General features: G+C 39.6%; 1 protein-coding gene across 17 annotated transcripts in view; it reads right to left on the reverse strand.

Moving 5' to 3' along the window:
- The window catches only part of PCDH9 (protocadherin 9), an 894,725-nt gene that overhangs the window by 506,337 nt on the left and 373,284 nt on the right, over window positions 1-15,104 (reverse strand). For 6 of the 17 annotated variants that reach the window (XM_073346252.1, XM_073346230.1, XM_073346329.1 and 3 more), the window contains one exon: window positions 12,659-12,724. The exons of the other annotated variants lie outside the window; for them this stretch is intronic. In XM_073346252.1, coding sequence (XP_073202353.1) covers window positions 12,659-12,724 — 66 coding nt within the window. The remainder of the gene's footprint in view (window positions 1-12,658; window positions 12,725-15,104) is intronic. 17 annotated transcript variants of the gene reach the window in all.

Consider the following 15,104-nt stretch of genomic DNA (forward strand, 5'->3'; position numbering starts at 1 on the left):
TGCCAGCGAGGTTACCTTTAGCTTCTTAACCCTTTACAGGTGAGAGGAGCTTTCCCCTGGCCAGGAGGGATTTCAAAGGGGTTTACCCTTCCCTTTATATTTATGACAGGTGGCTAGCATATTAATGAGACAATTTGAAAAGGTGGGCACAACTCTTAGGCCTAGATTCTGATCTTAGTTGCTGAAGTGTCAATCAGGAGTGACCAGGGTTTAAATTCAGCTGGAGCTGTCCAGAGCACAACATCGGTAAATAGTCCCTCCCTCTCTCCCTCAGAGTTTTTATAGCTTGTTGGGAGTATATGGGGGGATCCAGGAAATACTGTTAGAATTTAAACCCTGGGTGTGACTCTAGTGAAGTCAATGAAGTGGCAGCATTGTGAAACTGCTGAGATAGGCTTTAGGATTTATATTTCATTCCATTTCTGCTCAGTCTGTTAATCATTCTTTGTATTTAAGTCTTGTTCTTTTCTAAGTACACTAAAGGGAGTTAACACAATAAATGTAACCACTCTCCCTAGTCCCTGGATTATAAACACGCTAGGACCATCTATGCCAATGGTGGCCACACGTGACCAGTAAGGGTAATCCACTGGCGGGCCGCAAGACCGTTGGTTTACATTGACTGTCCACAGGCACGGCGCCCACAGCCCCCAGTGGCCACTGTTTGCTGTTCTCGGCCAATGGGAGCTGCAGGAAGCAGCGTGGGCTGCAGGGACATGCTGGCCGCTGCTTCCCACAGCTCCCATTGTCCGGGAATGGCTAATGGCAGCCACTGGGAGCTGCGGGTGGCCGTGCCTGTGAGCAGTCAATGTAAACAAACGGTCTCGCAGCCCACCAGCGGATTACCCTGATGGACTGCGTGCAGCCCACAGGCTGCAGGGTGCCTACCACTGATCTACGCCTTCCCAATTGGCAGACTATTTCTTCAGCACATTTTCCAGTATATTGTCTACTTTAGTTTTAGATGTCTGAAGTAATTGTGCTTTCAGTCCTTCCCTTTGGGATTTCTTACACAATCTAGTAAAACATCACTATGGAGACATTCACTGATATGCAACGTAAAGTACCATTTAAAAAAAATTCTACCTATTAATCCTGTTTATATCCCTTTGTACTAGAGCTAAATCATTCTTCTAGATGGCTAGAATATATTCATTTGTATTGTTTAAAAAAACCACAAAAACACACATTTAGTCCTAATTTTACACTCCTAGAGCAGAATCTGAAAACTTCCATTTATATATAGAATACAACAGTACAGGCAACGATCACAGACAAGCGCCTCATGTGCTCTTTCACATCCCAAGTGGCAAAGCAGTCCCCAGTGTAATGCTCGGGATAGTGTAAGTTACACCAGCAGCCAGGTTGTTCCTTGGCCAATCTGTGAATCAGGTGAATAGAACAGTGGTTTTGAGCCACATTTCTCATCACAAAAAGAAAAGGAGTACTTGTGGCACCTTAGATACTAACTAATTTATTTGAGCATAAGCTTTCGTGAGCTACAGCTCACTTCATCGGATGCATACAGTGTAAAATACAGCGGGGAGATTTATATACACGGAGAACATGAAACAATGGATGTTACCATTCACACTGTCACAAGAGTGATCTGGTAAGGTGAGCTATTACCAGCAGGAGAGTGGGCGGGGGGTACCTTTTGTAGTTATAATCAAGGTGGGCCATTTCCAGCAGTTGACAAGAACTTGTGAGGAACAGTGGGGGGCGGATAAACATGGGGAAATAGTTTTACTTTGTGTAATGACACATCCACTTCCAGTCTCTATTCAAGCCTAAATTAATTGTATACAGTTTGCAAATTAATTCCAATTCAGCAGTCTCTTGTTGGAGTCTGTTTTTGAAGTTTTTTTGTTGAAGAATTGCCACTTTTATATCTGTAATCGAGTGAACAGACCTAAAAGTGGCAATTTTACTCCTTTTCATATCCTGATATCACTAATTCACCTCAAGTTATTCTTCTAAGCTTTACATCATAAAGAGACATTAATTTCATACATCTGTTGAAAAATTCTTCTACATCTGTGATACCCGAGTCTTCATTTTATGTCAAAAAAATGAAAATTGATCATAAATTCCTTTTTTTAAGCACAATTTTCAATTTTCCCCCAAACAGAAAATATTCTTGCCTAGCTCATGTCATCTTTTTCTTCTAATGAGCTATCCCTTCTGTGTGCACTCACAATCTTGTGAACCTACTTTCACTTTTTCTTCAGATGGAGATAAAAGAAACACAACAAAAAAATCAATCATTAATTCAGTTGCTGTATTCCAGAATGAACCTTGACCTTGCAATTCATCTGTGTCTTCAGTGCTTATGAGTTACAGCTGTCTATCTTTCTTCAGGTATAATTTGACATTTCACAAAAATTACTGTAAAACTTCCATAGATTTTATGCTACCATTCTGGGGTTCAATAATTTACTTCACTGAGACAAGGTAGCAGTCCCTCACTGCTATCAGTGTTCACAAATCTAAAGTAGCAAATGCACATATGGGTGATTACATTTAGGCTTAATACTAAACCTATTTGTATCTTTAAGGGAAAAAATAGAAAAAAAAAAGAAATGCCCCCCTCCTGCTTTGCCTATTACATGCCATGACCAGCAGAAATACAGCAAGGAAGTAAAAGTGGGCATTACTATTAAGTCGAACTATAATGTAATATCACTCAACAGTATAAGACGATCTGGAGCTGTACATCTTGATTTTCCACACTCAAGACATGAAAAACTCCCTTTGACTTTAACGGGATTTACATAGAGAAATCAGGCCATCTGGAAGCTGCAGTGTTACTAGAAAGATTCTGGCCGGGATCATGGACTTCATAGGATGGAAGAAATTTACTAGGTTATTTCATTTTTGTTTGCATTTATTAAAGTTTTGTTTTGAAAATAAGTAACTTGAGCCATATTTACTTGAAAATCCTCTCCCTAGGGATACTAGTGACAAGTGGTCTTGACAGAATATTTGTTTTTAAAAAATCCATTTTGTAACACTACTGAACATTTAATGAGTACTATTGTGTTTAGGACCATTCATCCTCTAAGATGAAATCAGTGGGAATTTTTCCATTGACTTTAGTGGGTACCAAATCAGATTTTCAATGTCATTTTCTAAAATCTAGTTGGTACTGTTACATAGTGTCTGTAATATGGCTTCCGAAGCCTTACACTCGGTTTCTGCCTCAACTGATTACTGCCCATAAACATATTTATAAAAATTGCTTCCAACGAAAACCAATTGTCAGCCCATCTGCTTATAGTTCTGTTAGCACAGAAGCATATGCCACTTGGTGATCATCTTAAAGGACAGCTGATAACCCCAGAGCTCACAACAGAGACCTTACATTCTTCTTTAATCAAAATATTTCAGGTTTCAGAGTAACAGCCATGTTAGTCTGTATTCGCAAAAAGAAAAGGAGTACTTGTGGCACCTTAGAGACTAACCAATTTATTTGGTTATTTATTTATTTCCACAGTATGCATCCGATGAAGTGAGCTGTAGCTCACGAAAGCTTATGCTCAAATAAATTGGTTAGTCTTTAAGGTGCCACAGTACTCCTTTTCTTTTTGCAAAATATTTCAGTGACAACTCCCCATGGCTTTTCACAGTCTTCCCAGTTCCATTCTGTACCACCTTCAAGCAGCATTACAAGAGGCATGCTTAAATATGACAAATTACACATGAGTATCTATGTTAACATGTCCATGAATCTCTGTAAAGATTCAGTTTTTGGATACTTTCCATTTGTATAACTGCCTGCATGTTACTTGGATATGGTTAAACTCTTTCATCAAATACATGTCCTACATGTGTCCTAATTCCATTCAGCCAACTCAGAAACTTGTTCTGTTGAAAGTTCTTGTCTGTGGCCCATTGCAGAATATTACACACAACTGGCATGCCAATGATCAATATCAACAGACTGTGGTGGCTATTGTTACATTGCTCATACTGCCATTCTCTTGTGTAGCCCAAAATAGTCTTGAGTGTGGGACTGGATTTGTGTTGTCCACTGGACTTTGGTCAAGTCAATAACCACTTCCACATGAGTTTACTAATGCTTAGCTCACTTTTGCAAAACACTGTTAATACACCTTTTGTATCTGTATATATTATTAGATCTCTTTCCACTTACTTTAGGGCGAGAGACGATGTGTGCATTTATATCCTTCAGTTCCACTGGGATATAAATGTTTCAGCAGTCAGGATTTTCATCCCAGACAGGTAAGACAGTTCAGTGGAAAGCACAATTTGCTATGCTGTGCACATTGTGATTAATTTTTGTTTGTGTGTATCACTTTGTAGTATACAAATACATCTGTGGCCTTTTACATTCCAACAATGGTGTGACTTTATCACTAGCTTGATTTGAATTGGGGGTAGTGGAGGGTGTCGGAGCAATAGGCCTCCCAGCGAGAAAGCCAAGCTTTTTCAGAAATTCATCTGTGTTAAATATCCATTGTTTTTTTTTCCTTATCTGATATTTGTGGGTTTGTAACATTATAATGTATGGTAATGAATGATACTGTGATAAGCTTTCTAATGTTTTTCACCAAAGTTTGACAACAGTGGCATTATGTGATGTGGCTGCAGGCTGGGGAAATGAGCAGTGTAAAACAGAAAACAAAACCTAGATGTCAGTTTGGCGTCAAATCAAAACTATGGACTTTTAACCACTGCAGCTGCCTCGGCTTCAGTTAACCTCTTGCTGATCTCCCCAAATAGGATTTCATCTAAAGCACCAAATTAAAAACTGAGACTGAGGGCTGGTTCTGTAAATTGAAAAGTGTACAAATGAATTGCTGGCAAACACACTTGGCAGCTGTCAGCCCTCTCAAGCTTCTGATCTATGTCACAGTATTGGGGGGGGGAGGGTTAGTTTTCATGGGGTAAAATGTAAGGATTATTTTTACCCCATTTCAGACCAGTTTACAGCAGACCACCAGGGACTATGTTAACAGATTTACAGTTTTTGGCAATGAAATGGCATAATGAACGAAGTACAGTGGAGATCATTAAAAATGGCTGCCAATAAATCCCTGTGATATGCAACATGCTGTTGCACCAGAGAACACTGGAAAGCATTGCTGTTTTCGCAACCATATTCACTCTAATCCAGACTTCTTCGTAGTTGTTGTGTTCATGCACGTATGCTCTGTGCATGTATGCCCAAAAGGTCCTCAAAGAGTTAAAGGTGACATGAGCTAGTACATTTTTAACAAGGCTACTCTCTGACAAATACTCCAGCTCAGAACAAACACGGTGTTAAGTGCAGCTGGCTGACAAAAGATTGATTGTTTTAATTTGACACTGATGAAACACTGTGGCATAAAACTCTCCTCCTCCCCACCCCCACACCTTTCTTTAAAATTTGCTGGCTACTGATCCTGTCCCCTGCACTCATAAATCAACTTTCAGCAACTACAGGCAGGTACGAAATTTAAACTCAACATTAGGGCTGGCCAAAATTGGTTAAAAAAGGCTAATGCACCGTGGAACTCAACCTTCCTTTCTCTTTCTTTTTTTTTTTTTTTAATATAGCATTTCCCCACATATGAAACGAGAAATCCTTTTAGTAAGGGGAGAAAAGACAAAGAATACCTGTGAAGTAATAATGATCTAACGGCTGACATCACAGGCTCATTTCCCCCATATTCATTAGCTTCATAAAAATACAAACAATGGTGTACACTAAATAACAGGATGTAACCTACACAAATGCCATGGTGATTTCTCACCACTCACACGAGTGACACAAAGATAGTTTGGTAACTGGAGAGGCACAAGTCCCATAAGATCTTGCATCACAGGATCACCAAAGTCATGCACACTGTATTTAAAAGGCATTATTTTTGCTTGGAACGGTTCGTTGGCCATTAGCATTTTTCAGCTGTAAACAGAGCTTTTAAACCTCTCAAGTAGCTGGAGGGAGTAATGCAAAATGTCATCTCAGATATTGGGTCCCACTGTTCAGCTAGGCTTTTGTCAGTGGTGACACTATATAGGTTGAAAGTTTTCCTTGAATTTGGAAGAAAGAAAATGTTCCTCACAAGAAAATGTTCAGAACATGAAAATTTCTCAGCATACCAAGAAACAGATCTTCAACATAGATGTGTTGAATACATATATATATATGGAGGGTTGCCAGGCATCCATTTTTTGCCCGGTACGGTTGCCAATTTTCTAACTGCACAAAACAGAACACACTTCCCCCACCCCTGCCCTGCCCCTTCCCCAAGCTCCCACCACTGTCCTGCTCCTTCTGAGGCCCCGCCCCCACTCACTCCAGCCCACCTCCCTCCATCACTTGCTCTCCCCCACCCTCACTCACTTTCACTGGGCTGGGGCAGAGGGTTGGGGTGCGAGAGGAGGTGAGTGCACCAGCTGAGGGTGAGGGCTCTGGGGTGGGGCTAGAAATGAGGGAGTGTGGGAGGGGGACTGGAGTGAGTGGGGGCAGGGCCTAAGAGAAGGGCCAGCTGTGAGGCAAGGGTGTTCCGTTTTATGCAATTAGAAAGTTGGCAACCCTGTATATAATGGCACACCAGCCTATCCACAATAAACACCTCCTTCTCTACAAGAAAGAAAATATTGCAATCAAATTGGCCAGGCATATGAATGATCTCTGCTTCTCACTTCCATGATGTCATACGATGATTTGAGATATTTGAAATATCAGACTCAGATAACAGTATCAATAGATTATACAGAATATATAATCACTGAAGAAAAATTCCTAGCTACATGGGAAATACTAGGTACGTTAAAAGCGGCAAAGAGTCCTGTGGCACCTTATAGACTCTTTGCCGCTATTATAGATCCAAACTAACACAGCTACCCCTCTGATACTGAAGTACACTAAGAAATTGTAGGTATCCCCTCCCTCCCTTGCTCCATTATATTGTGTGTAAAAATACCCACAGATAGACACACATTGTGTCTATGTGAATATATATTTCAGCATTATGCACAGATATTATGAACATGCCCAGCAATCATTAATATTTAGACTCAATATATTCAATACATTTTACTGCCTTTTTGTTGTGCTTCATTAAAACCAGAATGGATAATAAATAGGGCAATTTTCCATGCAAACACAAACCTACAACACATCAAACTGAGACTTTTTCCTAAATGAATTATTTTAATATTAAAATACTGTTAACTTATGAGTTTATAGTACAATGGCTATTTTCATATACCTACATGAAAATAAATATGTTTGATAGACCTGTATTTCTTCACCCCATAGAGGGGAAATGTCATAGAATTATTTTCACTCCAACGACTTGCTATGCCTCTGTTTGTGTTATTTACAGTATGTAAGGTCTCATTACCTCAGACTCACCCCTCCTGCAGAGAAACAAATGAGAAGGGACTAAAAGGAAACAGCCTCTGAGAGGTTTTCCTCTAGGAGTGCTCTCCAGTTGTTCTTTTGGGAAAGTAGGGCTTGCTCCCCCAATACAGCAGGTAGAGGGACAATCCCAGAAACCTCACAGGACCACTGGAAGCCATAGGATTCTGTAGGCTCAGCGGGAAGCAGAGACTATCGATATCCACATTGGCTCTGGCTCTCTAGCAACCCCGACTGCTCTCCAGCAGCTTGGTTCCTGTGAAGCCACACAGACAGGGCTTCTACAGATAGTGGCTGCTTTGGGGACCCCTCTTTAATGGGAAACAGTTCCAGCTGTGGGAGAATGGGGAAGAGACAACCTGAGACAGTACTATGGGAGGTGGGGGAAAGAAATTTCCTCAGGGCCAATGGAAGGCAATTTGCATCATCCCTGCTATTTGCCCACTTCTCACCAGTATCCTCATTCAGATCCTAGAGTCATGGAGCCCTTGGAGGTTTCAGGGGAGCTCAGGGGTTAACCCAAAATCAGAGGGCAAAGAGGACTTCCTCACATAAAGGGCCTCTTCTGAGCATACATTGTGAGGGTACAATATATTTGATTGCAGATATTTTTCCATCGTGCTGTAGCGATCATGACATTTAAATGAATGGCTGTTATATGAATAATGCAAACTCTTCCCCCTCCCCCAGGGGAATTAAATCTTTAATTTGAATAATCTGTAAAATGACTGATGGAACCAAATTAATCTCTAATGTAAATCAATGAATTCGGTCCCCATTTGACTCAAGTCCCTGAAAACTGAGATACAACCGAGCTATAGAATGATTGGCTTTCCTCTTGTCTTCTTTTAAGTATATATCAGGTCTTTCTTATTAATTTTAAAATAATTTTAAGGACTGTGTTACCTTTGTGGGTAACACTGGCTAACACTGCACTGAAGCACTGGTGGAAAGAAGTTTCAAGGAGCTTTTCCCTCCCCCACCTCAGCACACTCACTCTGAAGCCAAGCACAATACAGAACTAGTGTCTTTGAGCACTCGCTAATGTCCCCAATTATACTCCATGGACCCAAGGGCCCAAAGACTTACCCTGCCTGACACTGAGAGCTGCTGCTAGCATCTGGCAGCAGGAACAAAAGGGAATATATGATGCTCCTTTCTAAAGCAAGTGTAAGGAAATTGGTGCAGCACTCGGGTGTCCTGCAGAATCAATGCAAAGGTAGAATGTCTCAGAACAGCCTCAGCAATGCCTGAGGGAGCAAGACCACAATTAAACTGGACTTTCAGTTTTTAAATTCACATCAGAAATCATGAAAAATGCACATATTTTATTGCTGATCACAGAAATCAGATATGCAAAAGTTCCATTAAATAATCAACTCTTATCCTCCTGACAGTGTAGGATCTACAGTAGTCCCCTGACAGACCAGATGACAGATATTAAAACTGATATCAGTTAAAATACCAAGATGATGCAATAACTACTACTATTGCACTTATATATTTTAGATATTCAGGAAATCTAAATACACATTAATTTAGAGGTAGGTAAAGAAAAAAAATCAACAAATCTATTTAAAGAGACAATGAATGAGAGCAGGACTCAGCAACCCCTTAACTCAGTGCCAAAACTCCTAGGGAGAGTCTTCATTAGGAAGAAAAGTGTGTTTTTACCTCTTGTTGGCTAACAAGTGGTAACTAAGGCTACAGCTACACTAAGAGCTAGGGGTGGGATTCCCCTGCTTGTGTACACGCCTTCAGGAAAGCTCTCACCCACCTGAAACTGGTGGGTATGTGCTCAGCCGTGCTTCTGCTTCTCTACACATGCTACCACAGCTACGCTGTTATTTCTATTTGCACTAGTTCAATGAGAGCTAACGTGAGTATGTGTACACAAGCAGGGGAATCACAACCCTAGCTTGTAATATATAGAGATAGTCTAATATTAGGCAAAATCCTACTGAAGACACAGGCAGTTTGCTGTGTTAACATGAGTTAGCCAGGTCAATGTAAACCCTACAGTCCCCCATGTTGTTTACCTAGGGTGACCAGATGTCCCTGTTTATAGGGACAGTCCTGATTTTGGGGTCTTTTTCTTATATAAGCTCCTATTACCCCACACCCCCGTCCTGATTTTTCTCATTTGCTGTCTGGTCACCCTATGTTTACCTCAATTTGCTAACACATGAAAATTACAACTGCTTTTGTCATCACTAGGATTTTACCTCAAGTAAGTTACCATGTATTTGCTAACATGAAGCTGAAATGCATGTTATTTTGCTAGTAAAGATAAAGCTCTACTGACTTCAGTGGTGAAAGATATGGCTTTGAAATAAGGAATATCCTGCTTGGCCATCTAGAGACAACTTCAGGAACTACTCCCTCCCCTTTCCCGGCTCCAACCAAGATCAATATTATACTGATACTATCCTCGCAGTTGCTCTGTATATGCATTTATGTAATGACTGGAAAGGAAACAGAAGTAGAATATGAACCCAAGAGGAAAGAATGGCTCCTATGCATTTGTAAATAAGGCTAAATTGTGACTTCTACTACTCACCAACAGAAGGAAGTGAAGGGATATACAAAATCCCCATTTATACTCCTGCATGAGCTACCAGACCTGTCATGACAATGGAAATAGCCAACACATCCTGCCTGCTGGAGAGTCCAGCAAACCCCTCTTACCTATACCTCAGACAGAGGAAGCAAGGAGGGAATGTATATCAGAGGGTGTCTCTGAAGTACACTGCCTCCCGACACTAAAGAATGGGAAAGAGACAAACCTTTGCACATTGTAAATATACATTGCAATGATTGTGTATACTGTAGATCAGGGGTCAATAACCTTTGGCAAGCGGCCCATCAGGGTAATCCACTGGCGGGCAGCGAGACATTTTGTTTACATTAACGGTATGTGGGCATGGCCCCCCGCAGCTCCCAGTGGCCGCAGTTTGCTGTTTCCTGCCAATGGGAGCTGCGAGAAGCAGCAGCCAGAATGTCCGTGAACCATGGCCACTGGGAGCTGCAGGGGGCCGTGCCTGCGGACGGTCAATGTAAACAAAATAAGAGTTACAACGTAAACAAAATGAGAGTTAGAGGAATCCTTGCATAAAACCAAACATGTCAAATTTGGATGCAATTAGTTCATAAATAAAGGCACGATTACTTCTATTGAGTATATCACCTGTAAAATCTAGGTCAAAATTGTTCACACCCATTAACTGTTACCCAGCATGGATCTTCAGGCTTTCCAAAAAGCTGGAATATATCTCATGATAGGTTTTTGTTGCTGTTATTTCTTTGTTTGTTTTTGTTTGCTTGGCTTTCTCGTGACATCAATGATTTGCTTGAAAAAGAATGATTTAGCCGAGGAAAGTTGGAGAAATTTTGCGAGTTAAATCCCACAGTCAAATTAAACAAACTTTTGAGACTGAATTTTCAAAGGGGAGCTGGGCACCTAACTTCCATTGAAACTCAATAGGAGTTGCATGCCTAACTCCTTTAGCCTCTTTGAAAATCAGATCTTAAAAGTAGAATGTACAAAACAATACTGTTCCTAGAAACTCAATGTGGCTTTAATCTTTCCATATTCTATTTAATATTAAATTAAACACAAATCATTAATGGAAGTGTATGAGAGGTCATTTGCTGCAGAGTTGTTACAATTTATCATATAAATACATACACAAGAACATTTGAAAACTCAGATCAAGAGTGTAAATACACATTTAGGATCATTGACTTTATAGAAAGAGACCCTGGAGCCATTACCGTTCATCGTGTAAAAACATAAATATTAATTTAAGTGCTTAATATTCATCCGTAGACCATAAAGACTTCAAGAGCCAATATTGCTTATTATTGGATATAGAAAAACAACTACATTCAAAAATCATTAAGATAGCAAAGCCAAGCACTTAAAAGTTAGAGAATGCCAGAATTAAGGTTGCCTCCTGATTGTTGGGAAGCTGTCCTGGCCCTCATGTAACTCAAAGTTGCTGCAGGACAGTTCTTAGCTTCCAAATAGTAACTAACTCACAGTAAAAACAAATATTCAAACTGCAAGCTTGCAGTTTGAAGAGCTGAAGGAATTATAATCTTTGTAGATTTATAAATTGCATCAAAATTCAGATTTTATTTAGAATTTTAACCTTTGAAACCTTGTGAATTTATAAGGATCTAAATGGGCTTGGATCATTAATACAAATTCGACAATGTCCCCTTTTCACAAACTAATTAACAGATGCTGCCACCTTTGCTTGAGTCCTTTGAAACCAAAGGGCAGACTGTAGCTTTGCACAGGGAATGAACTATACTTCTGAGTTTAGGAACATGTTTACCCCTGACTCTAGGGGAAGTAGCAAAGTACCATTTACCTGCATTGACTCAGATGTGGTGGTCAGTGCTTTAGGGGGTAGAGTCTTCTCCTTCCTCTTGGGTTGCGGGGAGAAGGTAGCAGATGCAGAGCACTAACTGGGCCTAATTTCTGGGTATTCCACACAGGGCCGTAAGGAAAGTTTTACTCCCCTTATGCCTCAGCATGGGCAGTACTTACTTTGTGCAAGGGCTGAGCCTCGGCACCTCTAGGCTTGGCAATTTATAGCCCCATCACCTCTGGGCTTGCTGCTTCAGTTATGAATGTAAAAAAATTGCTTGAGCCCTGGTACCTCTTTCATGAAAAATTAAGCACTGAGCACAGGCATGTAGGTGACAGCCATTTGAGACTAGTGAGACTTGTGGTAGCACAAGGTACTATTTCGTGAGCCAGACTGACCCCCTTAATCTTACTGGTCAGAAGATCTCACAAGAGTGACTAAAATCCATGGGATTAATCATATGAGTAACTGCTTGGCAGTGTAAGAGTGGTAGTAATAGACCCATAATAATTTTGTTAAAAATAAAAGAAATAACACACCTTCCATCCTAAACTAAATCTTACCCACCTCACAAAAATCAAGTTTCTTGGCTACTTATAGGGTACAGATTACAGTGTGTCAAGTGTCAGAGTATTTGAAAGCATGATTTAGACTTGCAGCATGACCAATTTCTGCTTCTCCCGAAGTGCATGGTCCTAGTTTACCACTACATTATTTCAGTTTTACCCCAGGGTGATGCTACTGAAATGAACAGCGTTACAACACTGCAAAATCACAGTAATCCAGTTGCAATCAGCCCCATGGAAGTTATGACCAGTGACTTCAGTGGGAACACAGCCCACAATATTTAACTTTTAAAAATATATATTTTTTGTTTATTAATTTCATTGATCTGATATCTTACCACCCACGGTTTGTCAGGTACCCAAATCTCCCACAAGTACTTCGGCATATCTCCAAAATTCAGTGCCTAAAAAGCAAGTAATATTTAAATAAAAAGATGTTACTTTTAGTACAGATTTTCAGATATCCCTCCACCCGTTGGCCCAGTGTTGGCTAATATATAAAGCAGAAATATGGGCAAATCTCTGGCAGGGGAAATGAAATAATTCTCTCTTGGGTGTTCAGGCTTCTGAAAGCTCATATCTTGGTTATCCAAGTACATGCTTGGTAACATTTGAAGTGCTACATCAAGGAACAATTTACTTTAAGGCTGATTTTACAACATTGTGCTATACTTTGCTGCAATCAGGCAACAGATTTTCAAAACAGCAGAGCAGGTTTAGTTTTCTGTTTAGTGAACTACCCACTGAAATTGCTGTCTCATAAGAAGAAAAAACTTATTTTTTAATTTAATGCACTATTAAGCTTTTTATTAAGATATTATTAAATCAACCCTCAGACTCTAAAAAGCAAAACCAGCAGATCTTTAAAACTGCAATTAAAGTTGTGTTTAATATGGGAGCATTAATGGATGTTCATGCTCTGTTACCAACTGCTGAATATAAATAGCACTATGTAGTTCAAATCCCCTTTTGGGTGTAGGACTTTGATACCTCAACAATAATCTTAATCCATGTGTGTGGAATGAAAACAATATCTGTGGAGAAGAAGTTTCCTGGGTTCCAAAAGTTTGCAGAATCTTCAGTGCTGTATATTGCTCTAGGAAATGGCTCTTTGGGTTATTTATTTTGACAACAGATCAGTAGTGCGAGAGTAATTTTAAGCAGTTATAAACAGGAAAAAATCATGTACTCTACTTGAGAAGCAAAGGGAGAGCAAGAAATGTATATTTTTATTTTCTCCTCTGTGTATTGTGTTGCTCAGATATTCAACTATTATTTTATTAGAAAAGAAGGGCTTCCTGGACGTCTAACATTAGGTTAAGAATAACACATGTGGAAGTTAGATCACTTCAAATCCACTCTCTACAGAGTCATGATTCTGAATTCCGTACAAACATCTTTGTACAATATATTCAAGGAGGACATTAGTATTCTGTTCAGAATTGTTTGCCCACTTCTTTATCATATGGTAAGCAAGAACATCAGAAAACTTTACATCAAAAAGTGTTGTCAATCCCAATGGAAAAAACACGTCTGTTCCAAACTACTCCCAGCAGATATCTCGATATCTTACGTGAGTCTTGTGTTCTTAGAGCGTTATATCACAGTTCTTAAAAGCTTTCTGAAAAACCCTGCCTTGAAAGCAGCAAGTCTTCTTAACTATTTATATCCACTTAAAGCAGTCTCCTCTGATACCTGACATGATGTTTCTGACTAATGTGGGGAGATCCTTTCTTTGCGAAGTAACACCTCATTTGAAAGAAAACTCACTTTAAACCAAAATAATTCTTATGCTCTTTGAATCAAAAGTATTTATGTACTCCATGGAGATTAATAAATATAATTTAACCAAAAAAAATAAGGCAACTGAAAATGTTTTAAAATACATTCCACATTCAGAAGATTTCTTCTCTTGCTGGTATTTTATGCCTGTTAGTCTTTCTACTTGTACAGGTATAAATCAAGTGCAACTCAGCTCAAGTCAATGGAATTACACAGGTTTAAAACCACAGAGAGGCGAATCAAGCCAAATGCTGCCTTCAGATAAATGTGTGCAATTCCCACTCACTTGGATAGGAGTTATATGAATATATTTGAAGGTAGAATTTGGCATATGTTATCAAATACATTATCTTAAACTATCAAAACTCCTCTAGAAAGCTTTCAGAATTATTGTTTCCTACAAGTGGTTTTGTAAAGAAGTATAATAAAAACAGTAATGTTAATAAGAAAATAATGTATTCCCCTTCCAGGTAAAGACGCTGCAGTGACCATTAACATACAAATATTATATTATATATAATATTTATAAAATGAACAAATGTTAAATAATATGTGATTATTAAATCTAAAGGACTGTAACCTTACAATCTGCCTTGAGTAAAGGAAGACACATAGCTGCGCTGAGAATGTATTATGACCCAAATGTACACTTCCTCCCTTAATCTCCCTTTGCTCTGTGGAGCAGCTTATTTCATTCTGTGTGCTACCTATTTGGCCCCAACAAGGCTGGGGATACACAATCCCATTTTGTCTAGACAGGGGAGTAAGAGGGACTTTACTTCTCTGCCCAGATAAATTAAAGCTAGCCCAAGAGGAGAGGAGCGTCTGAGAGAGGCTGACAGTAATGAAAAATAAAACACCTCTAAAAAAGAGTGGCTTTAAAAAAAAGTGTTAAAAATGGTAAAGGATTGTTAAAGATGGCTGTCATAGCCGCAGATGAGACCCATAACCTAGAGTTCAAGACAGGGAAGACTCAGTCACCTCCTGACCTACAGTGTAATG

The sequence above is a fragment of the Lepidochelys kempii genome, chromosome 1, assembly GCF_965140265.1.
Source record: "Lepidochelys kempii isolate rLepKem1 chromosome 1, rLepKem1.hap2, whole genome shotgun sequence".
In the NCBI taxonomy this organism is placed as follows: domain Eukaryota; kingdom Metazoa; phylum Chordata; order Testudines; family Cheloniidae; genus Lepidochelys; species Lepidochelys kempii.